We start from the raw sequence: 25,684 nt of genomic DNA on the forward strand, positions 1-25,684 counted from the left end.
AGTAAATAGGTAAAGACTTACATATGTTTACATCAATACCACCATCATCTTCACCTACCAACCCTGTTTGAAACAAAAATAACAATACTAATTAAAATACAAAAATTAAGAATTTATAAAATTGATAAAATAAAAGAAGTCAAAAATTCTAATTACAAACACTCATGCATCATCATCAACATCATCGGCGGCATCATCATCGACATCATCATCGTCATTAGCATCATCACCAATACCAGGAGGAATATAGCTTGAACCCGATCTAAATTGTTGAAATTGTTGTAAAAGAAAGGCTTGTTGTTTGCGCATTTCAACCATATCTAGATCTCTTTGTGAATTTTGTTTTTGAATTTCTAAAATTTGCTAATCCCTTTGAGATATTATGCCTTTCAAATTGTCAACCTCTTCAGTTAAGCTATGAATCTATGCCGTTACTGCTGGTGGGGTAGAAGAAGATAAAGATCTTCGAGGAACATTATGGATTCTACTCATAGAACCCATACCTATTATCCTTCCCCCTTTGACTCCCCCACTGGCCTCTAACCATAAATCTAAATTATTAGTAACAGACGGCTCAGATCCCTCAATATTATCACCATCACCTGAACTTCTTTGAGATAATGATAGCTCGTCATATCTCTCCTATGAAAAATTAAAACCTTAATTAGAGCAAATAGATAGTTAATAAAATCTAAGTTAAAATTAAGATTAAAGATTAAATCAAACCTTAATTATTCTAGCTCTATCTCCACTCCAAGTCTTGTCTTTTTTTTGAAAAGTGCGGACGAAAGTGTCTATAAAATCGGGCTCTTTTCCCAAATCCCTAGACTAAAAATAATACGGTTAGAAATAATATAATAACATCAAATATATTAAAAATCTAATTGTAGAGTTGAAAATTTACCAATCTACGTGAATGCTCCTCGATATTTATAGATCCTTCTGCATATATTGCACGTGAGTCTCCAGAATTATAAGCTTGATTTATTTTATTCCGCAAACTCCTTTCTTTGCACTCATCAGTTTGCTAAAAACTGCAGATCCTAACCCAATTGTCCGTCGTGATAAAGGGAGGCTTTTTCCCAGTACTTTTGGCATGGTTTAATACATGCCGAATGTGATCACCACATTTCTTTTTGAAAATTCTTTTAACTTCCATCTCAAAATAAGGGTCCCAACTAAATAATCGCTGAAATGAAAAAAAACAATAGATTATACATGAATGTAATTGTTTTATATATAAAATAAATTAGCTATACCTTAAACTCGCACCACCAGAGTTCTTTTGTGGGTGCTGGAGTGCTTGAGTATGACATTGAGTCTCCTTTCCAAAAGTTATTCACAATTTGATTAATCTCACGAACAACAGTTACTGAATTTTCAAATCTATCATAAAATTATAATAAACAACGTTAAATAATTAAGATAGTTAAAATATAATAATTTTAATACTTACGAGTCTCCAAGAGGGACTATATGCAGTCGAGCGTCGGCAATATCAATGGTTGAGTGTTTGGCAGGTATCGGCGACTCAAGTGGGGAAGGTGAATGGCCATGTGAAGGTCCTGCCGGTGACTGGCCACATGAAGGTCCTGCCGGTGACTGGCCACGTGAAGGTCCTGCCGGGGACGGTCCACGTGAGGGTCCTGCCGGTGACTGGCCATGAGAAGGTTCTGCTGGCGACTGACCATGTGAAGGTCCTGCCTGAGGGGAGGGCGTAGGTACCATCCTATCAGATGGTGAATCAGTCTGGCCAATGCTTGAATGGTGTCGTCTATGGCGTGCCCGTCGAAACTGTCAACCAAAAATCAAAATTAGAATAAAAGAAATAAAAAACTTAATGCTTGTTGAAGAAATATGAAAAACTTACAATATCCATAATATAAGTCAGAGAGCGAGAATCTGCAGTGATACTGTCTCACCTCTAATGACCTATAGAACAAAAAATAGCACACATATAACATATATAAATTTAACAATGAGATATTATGTAGACAATTAATTAAACTATGAATTTTATAAATTTACAAATTAAAATTAAATATAAAAAAACTTATCGTACATGTTAAAAATCAAAGTTGTCGTCGTCCTCCTCGTCCTCGTCCTCGTCCTCGTCCTCCTCCTCCTCCTCATCATCATCATCAACATCATCATTATCATCAACCTCATGAAATTCACTGGCATCCACATTTATCACTACTCCGCTGGGATCTTGTAATGTTGGAATAATATATTCCTCGGTCTGAAATGTATTTACAACCTCCTCTTGTTGATATGCAATGTCTTCCCAATGTTCCTCTATTTTTTTTTCATGCTTTAGTTTTACAAACAGCCCACCAATCCATTTTATCACGTTTCAAGCTAGGGTATGAAGCATAGAACACTTGAATCGCTTGTTGTGCCAAAACAAAAGGTTCATATCTCTTATATAATCTTTTATGATTTATTTCAACCAAATTATAACATGGATGCACCTTCATCCCTCTGATAGGATCAAACCAACGACACATAAATAAGATAACTCGCATTTCTGGACTAGGGTATTCTATCTCTATAATTTCATCCAGTAGATCATAAAAATCATTGCTTACACCTCCATCATTGGATGACTGAACACATACCCCACTATTCGTTGTAGTCTTCCCTTTTCCATATTCTTGAGTATGAAAATTATATCCATTTATGAAATATGCTGGCCAAGTGCGTACCATTGCTTTTGAACCCCAAGATAGATGAAATAACATTTGATGTTCGAGATGAGCTTGATTATCATAAACCTAAACTCAAATGAATATGTTATTCATTTAAAAGTTAAAATATACTATACCAATACGGTAAATTAGAATACAAGATAAAAATTACTTACATATGATTTGAACCAAGGTGCAAATTCTTGATCGCAGAAACGATCAAACTCTAGTGTTGGCATATCAGAATACAAGTTTTGAAAAATCCTATCATAAAAAATTGAATTATAATAACAAAAAGTTATGATAAAAAAAATAGGAAAGATATACTAACTCGAAATATGGTGATACTTCTGGACAATTAAGTAAAACATATGTCTGGGCTGCTCGCCATTCTTGATCAGTTAAATATCTTTGCTTACATTGTCCACTCGGTCGACCAAGATAATTAAAAATTGAGAATATGTTCGTATTGGGATCAATAGGACCTTCATCATTTCTTCCAGGTCTTCGTCTTTTGGTCTGAATGTGAGGCTCAAAATAATACGATGCAAAAGTTGTTACTTCCTCCACAATGTATGCATTAACAATAGAGGCTTCAACATGTGCCTTATTTTTTACTTTTTTCTTCAAATGATATAAAAATCTGATTGAAATATAACAATTTGTATTAGATGAATATATATATAAAAGTTATAAATTTACAACGCATTAATAACGAAGTATATAAGATAAAACAAAATATACCTTTCAAATGGATACATCCATCGAAAATGGACTGGTCCTCCAACTTTGGCCTCGTATGGCAAGTGAACCAAAAGATGTTCCATTGAATCAAAAAATGAAGGTGGAAAGATTCTTTCTAAATTACACAAAATAATTGGAATGTCTCTTTCTAACTTCTCCATCTGTGAATATCTCAAAACTGTTGAGGAAATATCATGAAGGAAAATGCTTAACTCCGTAATTGTACCCCATACAAAATTTGGTAAGAGTTCCTTAAAAGCAATTGGAATAAGTCTTTCCATAAATATATGACAATCGTGACTTTTCAAACCAATCAATTTCAATTCCTTCATATCGACGCATCTCCCAAGATTAGAGACATACCCATCAGGAAATCTCAATGATTTCAACCATTCACAAACAACACGTCTCTGTTCTTTATTCAATGTATAAATTGCCTTTTGCTTTGGTCCCCTACTACTTTCATCCACATCAAGAGTGGGTCGTTTACAAATTAGTCGCATATCTTTTCTTGCATTCAAATTATCTTTTGTTTTTCCGGCAATATCCATCACTGTATTTATGAGATTATCAAAAACATTTTTCTCAATATGCATTACATCCAGATTATGATGAATTAAATTACTATACCAATAAGGTAAATCCCAAAATATACTCCGCTTAGTCCATTTATGAGTGCTTCCATATTCATATGTTGTACCATGTGGTTCTTCAATAACAGATGGAAAGTGACACACTCTATACCAAATATCTTGACCTGCCAATCTTAATGGCGGAGGTGTTCTTTCAATTCTATTCTTAGTGAACTCATCTTTATTCCTTCTGAAATTATGATTTAATGGTAAAAATTGTCTATGACAATCAAAATAACTCGGCTTTCTTCCATATTTCAATCTGATCGACTTTGATCTCTCCATACATATTGGACAACCTAAGATTCCCGTAGTACTCCAACCAGATAGCATTCCATAAGCTGGAAAGTCATTAATGGTCCAAAGAAGAGCAGCCTTCATAACAAACATCTAATTAGTATGGACGTCATATGTAGGAAACCCTTCATCCCGTAGTTGTTTTAGCTCTGCAATCAGTGGTTGCATATAAACATCTATTAACTTCTTTGGATTTTGCGGGCCAGGCACAACTAATGTTAAAAACATATACGGTGTTTTCATGCACATCCCAGGTGGAAGATTATATGGAGTTAATATAACTGGCCAACAAGAATATTGTCTTCCTGATTTACTAAATGGAGCAAAACCATCAGCACAAAGACCTAACCGAATGTTTCGAGTCTCCTTCGCAAATTCAGGATATGTTCTATCAAAATTTTTCCATGCCTCTGCATCTGATGGATGACACATTAATCCCTCCTCTGTTCGATGATTTGCATGCCAAGTCATGTGTTGAGCAGTGGTCTTTGATGCATAAAGTCTTTGTAACCTAGGAGTTAATGGCAAATAAAATAACTGACTGTATGATTTACGTCGCTGTTGACTCCTTCTAGAGATCTTGTACCTATCTTGATTACAGAATCTACAAACATTTGCATCTGCATCATCTCCCCAATATAGCATACAACCGTCTCTGCAAATGTCAATTCTTTCCACCAGAAGACCTAATTCTTTCGTAAGTTTTTTCATACTGTAAAAATCATTAGGCAGTATATTATCTTGGGGCAATGCCTCTTCAATAGCTTGAACAAACTTATTGAAATTATCTTCCGACAAATTAGACTCTGCCTTGATATTCAACAGTCTTGCAGTGAATGATAATTTAGTATGCTTGTTACAACCAGTCCATAAAGGTTCATCTGCAGCACTTAACACTTCCTGAAATTTAAGATATGTTTCATTATTCTCAATTTCATCAACACCTGGCACTTGTACCTCTTCTAATGGTGATGCATATGTTGTAAACATTTGCTCAACTGTTGGAGGGCAGCTAGAACTGGCACCATGTGGTTCAGGAATTAAATTCGGAGCCGCTGCATCAAATATCATTCTTTGATATGGATTTAATTGATTATAATAACTTTGATCCCTAGAGACTTGTATGTTGTGTCCATAATAATCCTCATTAGATATGGATGGTTCACCATGACATGTCCAATTATAGTAATTCGGAGTAAAACCAAATCTACAAAGATGCTCTGAAACTTTATTAGATGGTAAAAATTTTCCATTATGACACTTTCTGTGTAAAATACTGAAAATTAGCGAATAATGATAAGGGATTTTTTCGGAATTTTTAGAATTTTTTCGGGAATTTTTTGGAGCTCATATGGACGAGTTTACGGGGATAAAATAGGGCCCCGGGAAAAGCCTGTTTAGGCTACCTTGTTTTAGTGAGGAAAAGTTTTATTTTCCTTTTTCCTATTTCTTTTTCTTATTTTTTTCTTTTCCCTCTGCTACCCGTTTCCTTCTTACTGTTTCCCCCGCGAGCCGTGCCCTATTCACGCCGAATCCTCCTTTCCCTCTTCCTCTTAGCCGCTGCCCTAGCGCCGGCGCCGCCTCTTCTTTTCTCCTCTGCCCGACGCCGACGACACCAGGGAACAGTGAGCCAGCGGCAAAGCATCTTTCTCTCCCTCTTCCTTTCTTCTTCCCTGTCTTTGCCACTGGGATCGGGACGCGACGCCACTGCCGCTGCCCTCTCCGGCCACTCCTTCCGTGTGCCCTAGATTCACCACCGACCACAGGAACCTCGGAGCCGATCGCTCCTCTTCTCGCCGACACTCAAGTTGTCGCGTGCCCTAGCCTCTCCACCGTCGCATACTTTCCTTTCCTTTCTTCCCCTCTGCCCTAGCCTCCAGGCCGTGCCCTAGTTCCTGGTTGCTGCCCCTCTTCAGAGCCGCCGGCCATAGAGCCCCGACGCCAACAGCAAGTGCATCCGGCAGAAGGGTTGAAGGTGAAGGCTTAAGGTTTGTGTTTTCAAATTTGGTACTCTGGTTCTTGTCATGCTGTGAGCAATACTTGGGTTGGGTGAAAGGTTATGCTAACTACGGATTATGGTTTCTAATTATAGATTCATTGCGACGGTGGTGTATTTTGTTTCAGCGGCTGCCCTTATTCCGACAGGAACCACCTGTTGTGGACCAACAGAAGAGACTTTGGTGTTGAGGTAAGGAATAGAGTTTTGATTTTTGTTATAGATCATGATGTAATCTAGATTATGTGATTACGTTGTTGTGAGGGATTGTAATTGTTGCAAGTTCTAATTTGTATGAACTAGTTATGAAATGATTGAGGAGTTGATGATCCAATTAAGGTTTAAAATTGGATTTGGATTTAGGTTAGCTTCTCGGGAATTTGATTTATCTAATTAAGAAATATGTAATTAGCTAAATCTGTATATCGTGTTGTTACAGGACTGTGATTCGAGACGGGCGTCTCGACATCGGATTGGTTCGATTCGATCTTTATCGGAGGCGGGTACCTCTTGACTTATCTTTATGATATTGTCTATTGGATATGCATAGTATTTTATAGCTGCAAGCAATGAACATGTTTGCCTTGGTATGTCACGGTTTGATACCCATAGCATGATCTATTGGCTGTTTGTTATGTATCCATGTTTACGTTTCAGGATTATTGCCATGAGTAAATTGGTTCATAGAGTAAGTGCCATACCATACCTACTGAGGTTCGGAATCGGTACTGGATTTTATATTTCTGGCATGTGTATCTAGATTATCCGATACCTAGGTTTTTATACCATACCTGACTTGTGTACCTTATATCCTCGGATCTGACCTTCGATTCTGTGGTACCATTTTATATATATATGGAAGGGGGATATGTTTAGGATCTAGGTTGTTATATCATAGAGGACCTGTATACCCTAGATCTGTGGATTTGACCTACTGATACTGTGGTACCCATATTATGTATATATGGATATGGATATGTTGATCAGTTTTGCTATGCTTAGTGTCATGCATCATGATTGCATGCTGTGCGATTGTCGGCTCCACTATGGTTGAGCACATCGCCAGTTACATGTACTGCACACACCACCACTCATGGGTTAGTGGTATATCAGACAGGTGTGTGGCGGTTCTGCTGTTTGGCTCCGTTGGTCTGAGGACTCAGCGTGGTAGCCGGCAGACAGTTCCGCTCTGTTTGGCTCCGCTGGCATTTAGTGTAGCAGTGTAGTAGCCGGCAGACGGTGGACTCTGTTTGGCTCCGTTGGTCAGGTGACTCAGCGTGGTAGCCAGCAGAGATACCTCCCCGTTATCGTGTACCGGGAGATGAGAGCATTGAACTCCCCCATTTATGATTTGGGGTCAGGACAGGAGTACTCCGACAGCATCCCGTCCACTCGGTCACTCATCAGGAGCAGTGACGACAGAGTGCACGGTTGTCACAGCCCTACCCACTCGGTCTCGCCTTTTGTGTGTGAGAGGACTGACTGGCGTCAGGGGTGACCAGGACGCATCATTAGCATTATATGCATTGATGTATTTATATTCTTATGATTGTGTTTGCTGCATTTGGTTGCTGCATTTTGGTTGGATGCATACTTTTGACCTACATACAGGATTATTGACACTTTCGGTTTGACGACCCTTTTGTCTGGATAGGAGTTCCTGGTGAGTACAGCTTCCTCAGTTACCTTTCAGTTTTGCATATTCCATATATATGATTAGGAAGCTGTATTCCATGTTTGTTGTTGTTAGATATATCTTACTACTCATGTCCATTGGTATTCGCTGAGTTGTTGAACTCACCCCCAGTTGATACTATCTTTTTCAGGTAGCAGGTTGTTTTTGGAGTCGCTTGGAGTATCCTGACTGCCGTTCCCCACATCACATTAGAAGACTAGTCTTCGCATTTTGTTTATGTTTATCGTGGTGTATGGTATGTGTATAGTTGACTTTGTGTTCCGGTTTTGTTTCCCGGAGTATTGTGATGTTGTGTGGTGTAAGCCTAGCCGGCTAGCAGTCATGTATTTGGATTTCTATCGTTTTTCTGCTGTGTTTTATATTTTGTTCCAGCTGAGTGGGCTGATGATATATATATATAACTGCGTGGTTGTGTGTATAATCCAGCCGCATGTGGCTGATGTATATTGTGTATGTAGAAAGTTTCAGATTGTCCGCCGTAAAGGGGAGGTGCTGCCGAAATTTCTTCGGACAGGGACTCCTCCGGGGCGTGACAATTTAGTGGTATCAGAGCAGGTATACGATACTTGCTATGTGTTCTGGATTTTCGAGATTTATCTGATATCAATTTATTTGGTATCAGAGATCGACTTACGTGTCTTATTTTTCCGGTGTTTCGGATTTTGTGTTTTGGTCTTCTCGATGTGACTTTTTGGATTTTGGGACCTGGCAGCGACAGGCCATCTCCAAGCTATAGGAGGTATGTGGTATACTGTTATCCTACATTTTTGTTAGTATATGCACTGTTGACTATTACTGTTTATGACCTGTATTAGCACTCTTTACTGGTACCTGTCTAGTTGATATAGCATATATTTTATGTATTAGGTTAGCCACTGATCTTGATTGACCTTAATAGAAATTAAGGGTTACAGTTCTGGTGATTTATCATATCATACACCAGTAGTTTTTTAGCTTATGTTATTACCAGTTGGTTAGCAGATTGAGGCACATACTGGCCTCTGCTTTTATTAGCTGGGTAGTGGATAGTATTTATATCTTTATGATGACCTAGCCAGTAGTATACCATGTTATTTTAGTAAATTTCATCAGTAAATATTGATTTACTCTTGTTAGATTTGTCAGTAGAAGATAGATTGACGTTTGTTTGATTTGGGTAGTTGTGATCGATTTACCTTAGATGCTTGTAGAGGCTTTATTTATTCTTGATTAGTTAGTAGATGATCGATTAGTTGTGTTGATCCGATCAGTAGCAGATTAACCTACTTTACTTCTAGATGTCTGAATCTTTGGGTTGTATGTGCTTAATTGATATCTAGAGCACATTTGAGTACAAGTTTTGTATTGACGTGGAAAAGACGGAGTTGATCGTATACTATTGTCGGTTTGGTCAGTTGATAGATGATCGATGTATCCTATTCCATGGGTACTGTAATTTTAGACTGTATGTACCTAATTGGATAACTTAGAAGATGACATAGGGTTTGTGTGATAGATTGAATTAAATATGCTGATTATGCATATCTATGAAGTGTACATATGATTGTTATGAGTTGAAGGAGTTCTATGATGGATAGTTCATTTGTGGATAGTGTGGGTATTCCCATCTAGATATGGTTATGGTAGGTTTCTTGTGGATTATACCTATTTAGTTAGCTGTACGTGCCTGATTGACATATTGGAGGTATCTTATCGATTTAAATCTGTGTCGTGGTATGTGCACATGGGTGTGAATGTCATGTTGGAAGTATCTTGTCGACTACATCGGTGTTATGGTATGTACATATGTGTTTGGTGTGGTATTTGAGGTATCTTGTTGATTTTGTGTGATTTGTGAATGCACCTGGGTTTTAGTATGCCTTATTGGAAGTATACGTTGATTATACTCTTGGCATATGTGTATATATGTCAGGTGAGTGTTGTTTGAGGTGTATTGTCGATTATACCTATATTGATATGTGTACACGGGTTCGGTATGCATTGTTGGAGGTATCACGGAGATTTATACCTATGATGTGAGTATTTTTGGTGTGTACTAATTGGAGGATTATGTCGATCATAGATATGTTGTGTGTGCACGTGTGTCAGATGTATGGTTGGTAGCATCATGATAATTCTACCTATGTTAAATGTAGAATATTAAATGTCTACATTATGATATTGGTCGTTTTACCCTGTCAACTAATTCTCCCATTAGTGGGTGACCGACCCACTAGGAGGATGATAGAGTTGACTATGGATTTGATTTGCTTACTGGGTGGTTATACCCTAGGCTACCCACAGTGATCTGTGGTAGAGAGATCTTGTGCAGTCTCTAGCTAGATAGTTAGGTACTTTGGGCACTTTTGTATTGTTGTGGTAGAGCGTAGCTCCCACATGTTATGGATCGTTTGTGGTAGAGTGTAGCTTCCACATATTCTGGATTCCCGCATATTTAGGGATTGTTTTGTAGTGGAGCATTGCTCCTACATATTGCGGATTGTTTGTAGCGGAGCATTGCTCCCATATTTATTGTGGATACATATTTTGGATTATTTATGGTGGAGCGTTGCTCCCACATATGGAGGATTTCTTGTGGTAGAGCGTTGCTCCCACATATGTGGTATTTCGTGTAATAGAGCATTGCTCTCACACTGGAGGTTCTATTCTTTGGTGATTATATATCGTTGGTAATTAGATCTGTTTATTGTTGAGGATCTTATTGTTAGGAATGTCTGCGATACGGACATTATGTGTCTTGGTTTTACCATTAGTGCTTGCGATGCCCTAGATGTTGTCATGGACTCGATGATTTGGGTATCCCTAGAATGTTTGGATCGGTTTCCATTGTCTTTGTTGACGATATTGTGATTTATTACGGATCTGAGGTGAGTCAAGTACACCACATTCGCATAGTTCTAGAGATGTTTCGACGAGAACATCTATATGTGAAGATCAGTAGTGTGTATTTTGGTTGTCTTCTATGAGATATTTGAGACACACGGTCACCAGTAGGAGTATACCGTGGTTACACAGGAGATAGAGGATGTTACTGTTGGGAGTAGACGGAGTCTATAGAAGAGGCTCGTAACTTCCTTTGTTTGGCTGATATTTCCGGAGATGCGTTGAGGATTTCTCACGGATTGTTATGCTATTAACACACTTGACCAGGAAAAGCGTGAAGTTTACGTGGTTCGAGGACTACAAGACCAGCTTCTAGGAGCTAAAGCGGAGACCAGTGTCGGCTCCGATTTTGGTTTTAACATTTGGAGAGGACGGATTCGTGCTTTATACTGACGCATCTCTACAGGATTTGGCGCTGTTCTGATGCAACACGACACGGTAGTCTTCTATGTTTTTCAACAGTTGTAGGAGCATGAGTAGAACTACCCAGTACATAACTTGTGGCTGACCGTCATTATTTGTGCCTTGAAGATTTGGCAGCCTTATCTATACGGTGTTACATTTGAGATTCTCACGGACCATAAGAGTCTCAAATATTTGTTCACTTAGAAAGGAATCTAATCTCCGACAGGGAAGATGGATGGAATTCCTGAAGGATTTTGATTGTACCATTAGCTATCACCCAGGAAAAAGCTAATGTGGTTGTCGACGCACTTAGCCGGAAGTCTAGAGTGACTTTGGCTTGCCACCGAGTTGTGGCTACAGATAGAGCATGGTATTCTTGTTACCATGGTTGCTCAATCGTCGATCAGGACGAGGATCCGAGAGGCTCAGGGTGGTGATCAGTATTTACAGTTCATTGGCAACCAGCTAGGTTCTGGGCAGCAAACAGAGTTCACCCGCGTTGATGTGGGTATTATATATTACCAAGGCCGATTATGAGTGCCTCCAGTTCACCGGTCAGGGAGGAGTTACTTGAGGAGGCTCATCACTCCCGATTGGCTATCCACCCAGGCGGTACCCATATGTACCGAGATTTGAGGCGTTCCTATTGGTGGAATGACATGAAGAATGACATCGCGGATTTTGTAGCTAGATGTCTTGGCTGTCAGCAAGTGAAAGCCGAGCATTAGAGATCTGCCGACTTACTTCAGCAGATTTCTATTCCTGAGTGGAAATGAGAACATATTATTATGGACTTTGTGGTGAGTTTGTCGAGGACATAACGAGACCAAGACGCGATTTGAGTAATCGTTGATCAATTAACCAAATCCGCGCACTTCTTAGCTATTCGGAGGACAGATTTCCTGGATTAATTGGTAGATCTGTTTTGCCGGGAGATCATTAGATCACGTGGTGTCCCGTTGATTATTATTTCGGATAGAGACCCCGATTCACGTCTCGTTTTTGACAGAGTCTGCAGCAGACCTTGGCACGCAGCTCTGTTTCAGTACAATTTTCCATCCTCAGACAGATGGATAGTCACAGCGGACCATTCAGACTCTAGAGGGTTTGCTGAAGTCTTGTGTATTGGATTTTTGGGGCAGTTGGGAGGACCATTTGCCATTGGTAGAGTTCGTCTACAACAACGATTTGCATTCGGCTATCCAAATGCCACCGTTGAAGCGTTGTAAGGTAGGCCTTGTCGGACATCCATCCTCTGGGTTGAGGTTGAGGAGGCCCAGTTATTAGGACCTCATAGAGCTCAGTATGAGGCAGAGTTGGTCCGTATTATCAGTCGGAGGATGTTAGAGGCGCAGGATCGCCAGAAGTGTAATGCTGATCAGAGACGCAGACCCCTAGCGTTCTCTATTGGCGACCATGTATTTCTGCGAGTTCCACCCACGAAAGGGGTGAAGAGATTTGACCTCAGAGGTAAGCCAGCTCCGCGATACATTGGTCCTTTTCAGATCTTGGAGAGGATTGGAGCGGTAGCTTACTGGTTAGCACTACCACCATCCTTGGTAGGCGTGTACGATGTGTTCTACGTGTCTATGTTAAGTAGATACCTACTCGAACCGACACATGCACTGACAGATATCTCGGTTCTGTTTAGCTCGACATCACTTATGAGGAGATTCCGGTACGGATACTGGACCGGAAAGAGCGTCAGGTGTGGAACAAGACTATCCGGCTGGTTGATGTCGGATGACAGCATCATATAGACGAGGAGGCAACTTGGGAGCTCGAGGATATTATGCGAGCACGATACCCCATCTTTTCACTTGAGGTGTGTGATATTATTTACCGTTCAACATTTATACTCTTTACCTGTTGTTAGTATTTGCTGATGGTAGATAACGAAATTTGGGGACCAAATTTTTATTAGTGGGGGAGAATTTAAAATACTAAAAATTAGCGAATAATGATAAGGGATTTTTCCGGAATTTTTAGAAATTTTTCGGGAATTTTTTGGAGCTCATATGGACGAGTTTACGGGGATAAAATAGGGCCCCGGGAAAAGCCTGTTTAGGCTACCTTGTTTTAGTGAGGAAAAGTTTTATTTTCCTTTTTCCTATTTCTTTTTCTTATTTTTTTTTCTTTTCCCTCTGCTACCCGTTTCCTTCTTCCTGTTTCCCCCGCGAGCCGTGCCCTATTCAAGCCGATTCCTCCTTTCCCTCTTCCTCTTAGTCGCTGCCCTAGCGCCGGCGCCGCCTCTTCTTTTCCCCTCTGCCCGACGCCGACGATGCCAGGGAACAGTGAGCCGGCGGCAAAGCATCTTTCTCTCCCTCTTCCTTTCTTCTTCCCTGTCTTCGCCACTGGGATCGGGACGCGACGCCACTGCCGCTGCCCTCTCCGGCCACTCCTTCCGTGTGCCCTAGATTCACCACCGGCCACAGGAACCTCGGAGCCGATCGCTCCTCTTCTCGCCAACACTCAAGTTGTCGCGTGCCCTAGCCTCTCCACCGTCGCATACTTTCCTTTCCTTTCTTCCCCTCTGCCCTAGCCTCCAGGCCGTGCCCTAGTTCCTGGTTGCTGCCCCTCTTCAGAGCCGCCGGCCATAGAGCCCCGACGCCAACAGCAAGTGCATCCGGCAGAAGGGTTGAAGGTGAAGGCTTAAGGTTTGTGTTTTCAAATTTGGTACTCTGGTTCTTGTCATGATGTGAGCAATACTTGGGTTGGGTGGAAGGCTATGCTAACTACGGATTATGGTTTCTAATTATAGATTCATTGCGACGGTGGTGTATTTTGTTTCAGCGGCTGCCCTTATTCCGACAGGAACCACCTGTTGTGGACCAACAGAAGAGACTTTGGTGTTGAGGTAAGGAATAGAGTTTTGATTTTTGTTATAGATCATGATGTAATCTAGATTATGTGATTACGTTGTTGTGAGGGATTATAATTGTTGCAAGTTCTAATTTGTATGAACTAGTTATGAAATGATTGAGGAGTTGATGATCCAATTAAGGTTTAAAATTGGATTTGGATTTAGGTTAGCTTCTCGGGAATTTGATTTATCTAATTAAGAAATATGTAATTAGCTAAATCTGTATATCGTGTTGTTACAGGACTGTGATTCGAGACGGGCGTCTCGACATCGGATTGGTTCGATTCGATCTATATCGGAGGCGGGTACCTCTTGACTTATCTTTATGATATTGTCTATTGGATATGCATAGTATTTTATAGCTGCAAGCAATGATCATGTTTGCCTTGGTATGTCACGGTTTGATACCCATAGCATGATCTGTTGGCCGTTTGTTATGTATCCATGTTTACGTTTCAGGATTATTGCCATGAGTACCTTGGTTCCTAGAGTAAGTGGCATACCATACCTACTGAGGTTCGGACTAGGTTCTGGATTTTATTTTTCTGGCATGTGTATCTAGATTATCTGATACCTAGGTTTTTATACCATACCTGTCTTGTGTACCTCTATTTGTATATCATATCTGATTTGTGTACCTAGACCCTTTTTCTTTGATCTGTGCATGTTGTTGGTACATATGCTAAGGAAGGGGGATATGTTTAGGATCTAGGTTGTTATATCATAGAGGACATGTATACCCTAGATATGTGGATTTGACCTACTGATACTGTGGTACCCATATTATGTATATATGGATATGGATATGTTGATCAGTTTTGCTATGCTTAGTGTCATGCATCATGATTGCATGCTGTGCGATTGTCGGCTCCACTATGGTTGAGCACATTGCCTGTTACATGTACTGCACACGCCACCACTCATGGGTTAGTGGTATATCAGACAGGTGTGTGGCGGTTCTGCTGTTTGGCTCCGTTGGTCTTAGGACTCAGTGTGGTAGCCAGCAGACAGTTCCGCTCTGTTTGGCTCCGCTGGCATTTAGTGTAGCAGCGTAGTAGCCGGCAGATGGTGGACTCTGTTTGGCTCCGTTGGTCAGGTGACTCAGCGTGGTAGCCAGCAGAGATACCTCCCCGTTATCGTGTACCGGGAGATGAGAGCATTGAACTCCCCCATTTATGATTTGGGGTCAGGACAGGAGTACTCCGACAGCATCCCGTCCACTCGGTCACTCATCAGGAGCAGTGACGACAGAGTGCACGGTTGTCACAGCCCTACCCACTCGGTCTCGCCTCTTGTGTCTGGCGTCAGGGGTGACCAGGACGCATCATTAGCATCATATGCATTGATGTATTTATATTCTTATGATTGTGTTTGCTGCATTTGGTTGCTGCATTTTGGTTGGATGCATACTTTTGACCTGCATACAGGATTATTGACACTTTCGGTTTGATGACCCTTTTGTCTGGATAGGAGTTCCTGGTGAGTACAGCTTCCTCAGTTACCTTTCAGTTTTACATATTCCCTATATATGATTAGGAAGCTGTATTCCATGTTTATTGTTGTTAGATATATCTTACTACTCATGTCCATTGGTATTCGCTGAGTTGTTAAACTCACCCCCGTTGATACTATCTTTTTCAGGTAGCAGGTTGTTTGTGGAGTCGCTTGGAGTATCCTGACTGTTGGTGCCCACATCACATTAGAAGACTAGTCTTCGCATTTTGTTTATGTTTATCGTGGTGTATGGTATGTGTATAGTTGACTTTGTGTTCCGGTTTTGTTTCCCGGAGTATTGTGATGTTGTGTGGTGTAAGCCTAGCCGGCTAGCAATCATGTATTTGGATTTCTATCGTTTTTCTGCTGTGTTTTATATTTTGTTCCAGCCGAGTGGGCTGATGATATATATATAACTGCGTGGTTGTGTGTATATTCTAGCCGCCTGTGGCTGATGTATATTGTGTATGTAGAAAGTTTCAGATTATCCGCCGTACAGGGGAGGTGCTGCCGAAATTTCTTCGGACAGGGACTCCTCCGGGGCGTGACATTCTGCATGGACATCGTATCTGATTACCATCCATAAACTCAACATTACTAGATGCAAAATTTAAAAACTGTCTCAACCCAGTGATAAACTCATCAGTTAAACCCCCACGGTCAGGTAAATTTTTATTATACATCCAACTTCTTTCATTCTGCATGTTGCCTGTTTCAAATAAGATATAGTAATAAAATTCCTAGAACACAAATACTAATGGTCAATATTACTTAGCTCACATACAACTGCAAATAACATATAATAGAGGAAAAAATAAAAACATGCAATCATTATTAAAATATCATGTGGAGAAAAATATACCTAACAAAGGTAAATAAAACCGAAAGTCTCTCCCAGCCACGTCAAATCCAAACCTGCACAAACAATAATATTAAGTTTACAATAAAATAAAAAGTCTAGAAATGATCAAATATATTCTTGGCCCCAACGGCAAGGCATTGACCCCCGGACAGCTGTGCCACTGTAACGCATAGACAGCCCACGACCAACCAAGATCGAGAACAGCTAGTTAACATCAAACAATGACATGTCGATTTACAAACAGAGGTCACCCAATGCTATCAGCTGCTAGCGGACAGCATCAGTCGCCAGTGGCCAGCCTACGCCGCCAGCGGGATCACCAACGCCAAACAGTAGCTAGGTGAGGCCACCATCAGCCATCCTATGCCGACAGTGAACAGGGAGGCTGCTAGTGGCCACCCTCGCCGCCGTTGAGAGCAGCCAGGAAGCTGCAAGAGCGGCCAGGCAAGCTGCCATGCGCCGCCGTTCGCAGCCACTCACGGCCACTGGCGACCAGGCACCAGTCGCGGCCAGGCGCGGCCGGTCGTAGCCAGGCGCAGCCGCTCGCGTCCAGGCGCGGCCGCTCGCGGCCAGGCGAGGGCGCGACCGGCCAGGCGCGACCGCGATCGGCCACGCGACGCCGCGAGGGGCAAGGCGACGCCGCGAGATCGGGAAAAAAAAGGGACGCAGCGAGATCGGGAAAAAAAGAAGAGCTAGATCGAGAGGTGGCTTACCAGTCCAGAGAAGTGAAAAAATCGCCGCAGCCGCCGTCAAGGAAAATTAGGTCAAGAGAAGATGTGAGGAGAAGGGATCGGGCCGGGTATGGATATGTAATTAGGGATCTTCCAACAAATTTCCAACAAAAATATTATTTGTTGGATATTTGCAACGAATCTACAATTCGTTGGAAATTTCCAACGAATTGGCAGATTCGTTGAAAATGTTTCCAACAAATCTGCCATTTTGTTGGAAATTTCCAACGAATTTCAGATTCGTTGGAAACCCTTCCTATTCTTAAAATAACGGTTGACCGACCTAGAGACCTCCGAATTGGATGAAACCGGTTCCTGTGTGCTCCTCTATTTATCCTGACTTCATATGTGTCGTCAAATATTTTTTACTTTATATATTTTTTCCTTTATTTTTTCAACCTCCAATGTGTTGGAAAAATTAAATTCAAGTTTAAAAATTCACAAATCAAAATAAATTAGCTCCGTAATTATTTTTAATTCATGGATATAATCATGAAAACCTTACGCTCCCCAACAACCTGATTTCCTCTCGTTTTGAGCACTCGAACATCATTTTTTAAATCCACCAAGTTCAACTAAACTCAATTTTGATTTGAAACTCTAACACTTTCATGCTCAAATTCAAATTCATCCAATTGACCTTGATGTTAAAAATTTATCTTAATTCAAAAAAATATTTGAGGCCATCTATAGAAACAGGAGACCAAGAGGAGCACATAGGAACTTGTTTCATCCGATTCCGAGGTCTCTAGGTCGGTCAAACAGATTTTTAAATCACAGCATACTTTCCAACGAATCTGCGATTCGTTGGAAATTTCCAACGAATTGGCAGATTCATTGGAAATGTTTCCAACGAATCTGCAATTTCGTTGGAAATTTCCAACGAATTTCAGATTCGTTGGAAACCCTTCCTATTCTTAAAATAACGGTTGACCGACCTAGAGATCTCCGAATTGGATGAAACAGGTTCCTGTGTGCTCCTTTATTTATCCTGACTTCATATGTGTCGTCAAATATTTTTTTTACTTTATATATTTTTTCCTTTATTTTTTCAACCCCCAATGTGTTGGAAAAATTAAATTCAAGTTTAAAAATTCACAAATCAAAATAAATTAGCTCCGTAATTATTTTTAATTCATGGATATAATCACGAGAACCTTACGCTCCCCAACAAACTGATTTCCCCTCGTTCTGAGCACTCGAACATCATTTTTTAAATCCACCAAGTTCAACTAAACTCAATTTTGATTTAAAACTCTAACACTTTCATGCTCAAATTCAAATTCATCCAATTGACCTTGATGTTAAAAATTTATCTTAATTCAAAAAAATATTTGAGGCCATCTATAGAATCAGGAGACCAAGAGGAGCACATAAGAACTTGTTTCATCCGATTCCGAGGTCTCTAGGTCGGTCAAACGGATTTTTAAATCACAGCATACTTTCCAACGAATTGGCATATTCGTTGGAAATGTTTCCAACGAATCTGCCATTTTGTTGGAAATTTCCAATGAATTTCAGATTCGTTGGAAACCCTTTATATTCTTAAAATAACGGTTGACCGACCTAGAGACCTCCGAATTGGATGAAACCGGTTCCTGTGTGCTCCTCTATTTATCCTGACTTCATATGTGTCGTCAAATATTTTTTTTACTTTATATATTTTTTCCTTTATTTTTTCAACCCCAATGTGTTGGAAAAATTAAATCCAAGTTTAAAAATTCAAAATCAAAATAAATTAGCTCCGTAATTATTTTTAATTCATGGATATAATCACGAGAACCTTACGCTCCCCAACAAACTGATTTCCCCTCGTTCTGAGCACTCGAACATCATTTTTTAAATCCACCAAGTTCAACTAAACTCAATTTTGATTTAAAACTCTAACACTTTCATGCTCAAATTCAAATTCATCCAATTGACATTGATGTTAAAAATTTATCTTAATTCAAAAAAATATTTGAGGCCATCTATAGAATCAGGAGACCAAGAGAAGCACATAGGAACCTGTTTCATCCGATTACGAGGTCTCTAGGTCGGTCAAACAGATTTTTAAATCACATCATACTTTCCAACGAATCTGCGATTCGTTGGAAACCCTTCCTATTCTTAAAATAACGGTTGACCGACCTAGAGACCTCCGAATTGGATGAAACTGGTTCCTGTGTGCTCCTCTATTTATCCTGACTTCATATGTGTCGTCAAATATTTTTTTTACTTTATATATTTTTTCCTTTATTTTTTCAACCCCCAATGTGTTGGAAAATTTAAATTCAAGTTTAAAAATTCACAAATCAAAATAAATTAGCTCCGTAATTATTTTTAATTCATGGATATAATCACGAGAATCTTACGCTCCCCAACAAACTGATTTCCTCTCGTTCTGAGCACTCGAACATCATTTTTTAAATCCACCAAGTTCAACTAAACTCAATTTTGATTTAAAACTCTAACACTTTCATGCTCAAATTCAAATTCATCCAATTGACGTTGATGTTAAAAATTTATCTTAATTCAAAAAAAATATTTGAGGCCATCTATAGAATCAGGAGACCAAGAGGAGCACATAGGAACTTGTTTCATCCGATTCCGAGGTCTCTAGGTCGGTCAAACGATTTTTTAAATCACAGCATACTTTCCAACGAATCTGTGATTCGTTGGAAATTTCCAACGAATCTGCCATTTCGTTGGAAATTTCCAACGAATTTCAGATTCGTTGGAAACTCTTCCTATTCTTAAAATAACGGTTGACCGACCTAGAGACCTCCGAATTGGATGAAACCGGTTCCTGTGTGCTCCTCTATTTATCCTGACTTCATATGTGTCGTCAAAATTTTTTTTTACTTTATATATTTTTTCCTTTATTTTTTCAACCCCCAATGTGTTGGAAAAATTAAATTCTAGTTTAAAAATTCACAAATCAAAATAAATTAGCTCCGTAATTATTTTTAATTCATGGATATAATCACGAGAACCTTACGCTCTCCAACAAACTGATTTCCCCTCGTTCTGAGCACTCGAACATCATTTTTTAAATCCACCAAGTTCAACTAAACTCAATTTTGATTTAAAACTCTAACACTTTCATGCTCAAATTCAAATTCATCCAATTGACCTTGATGTTAAAAATTTATCTTAATTCAAAAAAAATATTTGAGGTCATCTATAGAATCAGGACACCAAGAGGAGCACATAAGAACTTGTTTCATCTGATTCCGAGGTCTCTAGGTCGGTCAAACGGATTTTTAAATCACAGCATACTTTCCAACGAATCTGTGATTTGTTGGAAATTTCCAACGAATTGGCAGATTCGTTGGAAATGTTTCCAACGAATCTGCCATTTTGTTGGAAATTTCCAATGAATTTCAGATTCGTTGGAAACCCTTCCTATTCTTAAAATAACGGTTGACCGACCTAGAGACCTCCGAATTGGATGAAACTGGTTCCTGTGTGCTCCTCTATTTATCCTGGCTTCATATGTGTCGTCAAATATTTTTTTTACTTTATATATTTTTTCCTTTATTTTTTCAACCCCCAATGTGTTGGAAAAATTAAATTCAAGTTTAAAAATTCACAAATCAAAATAAATTAGCTCCGTAATTATTTTTAATTCATGGATATAATCACGAGAACCTTACGCTCCCCAACAAACTGATTTTCCCTCGTTCTGAGCACTCGAACATCATTTTTTAAATCCACCAAGTTCAACTAAACTCAATTTTGATTTAAAACTCTAACACTTTCATGCTCAAATTCAAGTTCATCCAATTGACCTTGATGTTAAAAATTTATCTTAATTCAAAAAAAATATTTGAGGCCATCTGTAGAATCAGGAGACCAAGAGGAGCACATAGAAATTTGTTTCATCCGATTCCGAGGTCTCTAGGTCGGTCAAACGGATTTTTAAATCACAGCATACTTTCCAACGAATCTGCGATTCGTTGGAAATTCCAACGAATTGGTAGATTCGTTGGAAATGTTTCCAACGAATCTGCCATTTCGTTGGAAATGTTTCCAACGAATCTGCCATTTCGTTGGAAATTTCCAACGAAGTGGCAGATTCGTTGGAAATATTTCCAACGAATCTACCTATTTGTTGGAAACATTTCCAACGAATTTAAGATTCGTTGGAAACTCTACCCTCAAATTTTTGCGGTAAACTTGCGATGAATTATATATTTGTCGGGAATTTCCTTCAAATAATAGTTTCGTTGCAATATTTGCGACGAAAATACTATTCGTTGCAAAAATTTGCAACGAATAAAATATTCGTTGCAAATATTTGCAACGAACAAAATATTCGTTGCAAAATTTGCAACGAACAAAATATTTGTTGCAAAATTTGCAACAAATTTTATTTTTTGTTGCTAACTTGCAACAAAATTAGCGACAAATTATCTTTTGTTGCTAATTTGCAACGAATTTATTTTGTTGGTAAATTTGTTGCTAATTCGGAACGATTTATTATTTTGTTGCAAATTTTGTTGAAAAATTTGAAACAAATTTTAAATTCGTTGCAAACTGTCGTCCCTAATAGACTGTTTTTTTGTAGTGAATGAACAATTGCACCTTGAATATCCATATATTATCAAACATCAAAACTCAAATATCAAGACTCAAGATTGAGTCATCTCAAGCTTAGTCAAACTAGTCAACCTTAACTTAGGGAAATTGCACAAACAGTGCAGGCGTGTGACATGTGGTGACTAGACATAGGCCTTATTTATGAGGGATGAGAGGCAATAAACAAGCTTATGATAAAAATTCATGTGCACCATGTTCAGCATTAATGATAAGTGACTTGACCTATTTCCAAGGTGCCAAAGTGATGTCAACTTAGGCTGAGCGACAGTTTAGAGAATGAGCGTCAGGTTGGAAAACATAGGACCCCAAAAACATCAACAGCAAATTATAATCTCCGCGTGAACCGAACGGAAGAACGAAAATTGAAAGTCCGATTGGAAGAGGCATAAGCAACACAAATATCTAGTTGGTCGAACTTACAACTTCCTTTGACTAGACTTGAATGAGAGACTTGTGATATGACGAATATGACAGAGCCATCGAGTCGAGTCAAAGTCAAGAAGGCCAGCTAACATGGCAGTCAAAATCAATGAGGGATCAATACTAAGGGCCAATGCATACGATCATCCTGACTGATAAGTCATCCGACCAAATCCTTGGGTCAGTCAAACCCTGAGCCCCTCAGTATTGATGAAGCTCTATGCCAATTTAGAGCCATCCAGAGCAAGGTCCTCTTTCATCACTCGGGGTTAGCACGGTTAACTATTTCTATCAAGTACACTAGTCGATTGGGCCTACGGTCCGATCGGGCAAATTAGTGCGGTCAACTGTTTCGGTCGAGTAAGCTAGCTGATCGGACCTATGGTTTGATCGAACAAACTGGACACTTGGTCCAACCAAACTCTAGGACCAAAGGGAGAGGCCAACTGAAGGACGAGTCCCCGACAACATTCCTCAAAACCGACTTAGTTGCTTTTGTAAGCAACGGTCGATCGAATTACAAGGACTTGGTCGGTTGGTTAGCTAAGGGGGTGTTTGGTTGATGGGTTTGGGAATGAGGAAATGGAATGATAGTAAAAGATAGTATTTGGATTGTGGATTTGGGAATGACATTTTGGGAATGATTATTAGATTTATGGGAATCAACCAAATCCATATAACTTGATGGGTTTTATTTACATTCCTATTCTCATTCTACCCTACTATCAAACTCATAGCTATAGTCATTCCCATCATTTAACCAAACGCCCCCTACGTATATTAAGGACTCAACGACCTCACATTCCATCTTGGAGTTTCGTGCCACGGATGACAAAGAATATTCTATATACAAAAGGTACACAAGAAGCTTCCAGTATGTCAAACACAGAGATTGCGGGCCCATTTTGAGAAAGATGTCAGAGCAATTTTATAGTCTATTCTTTTTTTAGAAATGCTTTGAGATTCGTGCACAAATTAACACTATAAAAGGAGTTCTCCATCTACAAACACATGTATACTTACATTTCGCAAGACTACACCATTCTACTCGTCTATTACTATTGTTCGGCATTATTCATTGCCCTTAACTGGATCATTAACTTGAGTGTCGGAGTGCTTGAACTGGGGACCCCTTCCCTAATCCGGTTGCTGACGTTCCTTTTGACACATAGGATCATTCGGAGTCATTTTTTCTAGCAAAGAATTTTCGTACAGTCAATAGCAGAGTCACCTATCTAGTGCACCATCTTCTTCACCCACCTGTAATGATTTATCGAGGAATCCAGATAGAATACTTGCGCAGATGACTTTTACATGTATTACAGACCCTTGAATCGTTACAGATTTGTGGTTGCAGTCTTTACTGGTTTAAACGCATTACATGATTTTGATAAAAATGTTTATGTACATCTGAACATATAAAGTTTAATGAAGGAACAAGTTTTGATGTGTAACCAGATTCAGACTGTACTCTGACCTGGTCTATTTCCTGTTGTATTTTTCTTCATCTCCCTTCTAATTGTTGAAACATCCTCCCATCTCTCAGCTGAAGCATACATGTTTGACAATGCAATGAAGTCTTCACAACCACCCCTACCCCTCCTTGCCGATCTCTTCTCCCACTGCAGCAGAATCTTCCCAACTTCCTCGCCGAGTTCTTCATGGCCGTGGATTCTGCACGCCCCCAGCAAAGCCCTCCACACGACGACGTCTGGCTCCACCGGCATTGCCTTCACGAACTCATACGCTTCCCTCACCATCCCGGCTCGCCCAAGGAGGTCCACCATGCAACCGTAGTGCTTCATGCACGGCTCAACGTCGAACCTGCTCTTCATGACGTCGAACAGGCGGAGGCCTTCGTCTACGAGCCCGCGGTGGACGCAGGCGAAAAGCAAACCAGTGAAGGTGGCTGCGTTGGGCCAAAAACCTGCCTTCACCATCTCCTCCATCAGCCGCAGTGCTGCCTTTCCCTCTCCGTGGATGGCAAGCCCACCTATCATCGCGCTCCATGTCAAAACGTTTCTGCTAGTCATATCGTCGAACACTTTGGATGCACTGGTAAGGGATCCGCATTTGCAGTACATGTCCACTAAACCAGTGCCGGTGAACACACAATCTTCGAAACGCGCAGCAGCCTTGTAGATGTACCCATGCGCCGTGCTGCCCAAGGCCAGATCGCCAAGCTGAGAACAAGCGGAGAGCAAAACGATCGCTGTCCTCTCTGTGATGCGCAAACCATGTCGCAGCATCTCATCGAACACGGACACCGCCTCCTCCGCGCGGTCATTGAGGCAGAAGCCGGTCATCAGAGCGTTCCAAGTCACACTATTTCTCGTAGTCATTTCGTCGAACACTTGCCGCGCCGCTTCGACGTCCCCACAGCTCGCGTAGAAGTGGACCGCAGTGGTGCTGACGACGACGTCGGACATGAACCCAGACTTGGCGATGAGCGCCTGGACTTGCGTCCCTTCGAGAAGAGCGTTCAATTGAGCGCATGAACTGAGGGCGCAAGTGTAGGCGAAGCGATCAGGCGCGACTAGGCCGCTTTTGTTTTGGTGGGAGAAGAGGGACAGAGCGTCTTCTGGGCGGGTGCAAAGGAGCATGGAGTTGGACACTAACGAAGAGCTGCTGCAATGGTGATGGTGGAAGATGAGACGAACGTGGCCCTTCCCGCCGGCCACGGAGTGGTAACGCTCGACCAGCTTGGCGACGGCGGACGGCTGAGCGAGGAGAGCGTTTACAATCAGCTGGGCGTGGATCTGTTTTACCTGCTCGATGGCGGAGCAAAATTGTAAGAGAGCCGAGCATCGCGCTCGCGGAAGAGCGAGGAGCATGCAGCCGTTGGACGTGCAGCAATTGTTGGCTGCCGGGTCGATCGTACGGTCGTCCTGCTATTGAATTTGACCTCACAATTATGCTTAAAACAGATCGTCAGGCATGATTCATGAACTGGAACGATGATTTCCTCCTGAAACCACAAATAATTTACAAAAATATATCAATCTGCTCTTATGAACGTCAAAAAATGAGAAAATCTGTCTAAAGCACTAGGAATCTACAGAACTCTGAAGCTACCTACCAATCACGACATCAGAAAACAGGAGCAAGAACATGATTGATATCAATAGTTTAAAATTATTATTTTTTTAATAACAAAATTAAAAATTACGATAGGTTAAATTGATAATGAATATTTAGTTGGATATAAATGATCTACACAGTGAATAAATTATTAGATTGCAAATTTTCAAAGGGAAAAAAAACGAGAAAATGTTGAGAGTGGGATTTGAACCCACGCCCTTTCGGACCAGAACCTTAATCTGGCGCCTTAGACCAACTCGGCCATCTCAACATATGAATTGTTGTATAAATTAAACTATATTATTT

General features: G+C 40.4%; 1 protein-coding gene, 2 long non-coding RNA genes and 1 other non-coding gene across 6 annotated transcripts; all 4 read right to left on the bottom strand.

The window, feature by feature from the left end:
* Window positions 1-1,082: 1,082 nt before the first annotated feature.
* On the bottom strand, window positions 1,083-1,511 carry LOC122053029. The gene is made up of 3 exons (XR_006132148.1): window positions 1,457-1,511; window positions 1,260-1,386; window positions 1,083-1,189 (listed from the first exon to the last, which is right to left on the bottom strand). It is a non-coding gene; the product is annotated as an uncharacterized LOC122053029 (long non-coding RNA).
* A 1,209-nt stretch (window positions 1,512-2,720) lies between these two features.
* Window positions 2,721-3,347, bottom strand: LOC122053030. Its single transcript, XR_006132149.1, has 3 exons — window positions 3,022-3,347; window positions 2,867-2,954; window positions 2,721-2,777 (listed from the first exon to the last, which is right to left on the bottom strand). It is a non-coding gene; the product is annotated as an uncharacterized LOC122053030 (long non-coding RNA).
* A 20,252-nt stretch (window positions 3,348-23,599) lies between these two features.
* On the bottom strand, window positions 23,600-25,444 carry LOC122053031 (pentatricopeptide repeat-containing protein At3g18970-like). 3 transcript variants are annotated; one of them, XM_042614869.1, is made up of 2 exons: window positions 25,377-25,444; window positions 23,600-25,265 (listed from the first exon to the last, which is right to left on the bottom strand). In XM_042614869.1, exon 2 carries the CDS (start codon window positions 25,129-25,131, stop codon window positions 23,758-23,760), a length of 1,374 nt encoding a protein of 457 aa, XP_042470803.1. In that variant the 5' UTR covers window positions 25,132-25,265; window positions 25,377-25,444; the 3' UTR covers window positions 23,600-23,757. The 3 variants fall into 3 exon arrangements, with proteins under 3 accessions (XP_042470803.1, XP_042470804.1, XP_042470802.1); XM_042614870.1 differs by having other exon boundaries at window positions 25,373-25,389; XM_042614868.1 differs by having other exon boundaries at window positions 25,357-25,389.
* Window positions 25,445-25,568: 124 nt separating this feature from the next.
* TRNAL-AAG lies at window positions 25,569-25,649 on the bottom strand. The gene has a single exon. It is a non-coding gene; the product is annotated as a tRNA-Leu (tRNA).
* Between the last annotated feature and the right edge of the window lie 35 nt (window positions 25,650-25,684).

This window comes from Zingiber officinale, chromosome 3A (assembly GCF_018446385.1).
Source record: "Zingiber officinale cultivar Zhangliang chromosome 3A, Zo_v1.1, whole genome shotgun sequence".
Taxonomy (NCBI): Eukaryota; Viridiplantae; Streptophyta; class Magnoliopsida; order Zingiberales; family Zingiberaceae; genus Zingiber; species Zingiber officinale.

What these genes read in the sequence shown, in the direction of transcription:
- LOC122053031 (XM_042614869.1), bottom strand. Translation starts at nt 25,131, where the DNA reads ATGCTCCTCGCTCTTCCGCGAGCGCGATGCTCGGCTCTCTTACAATTT.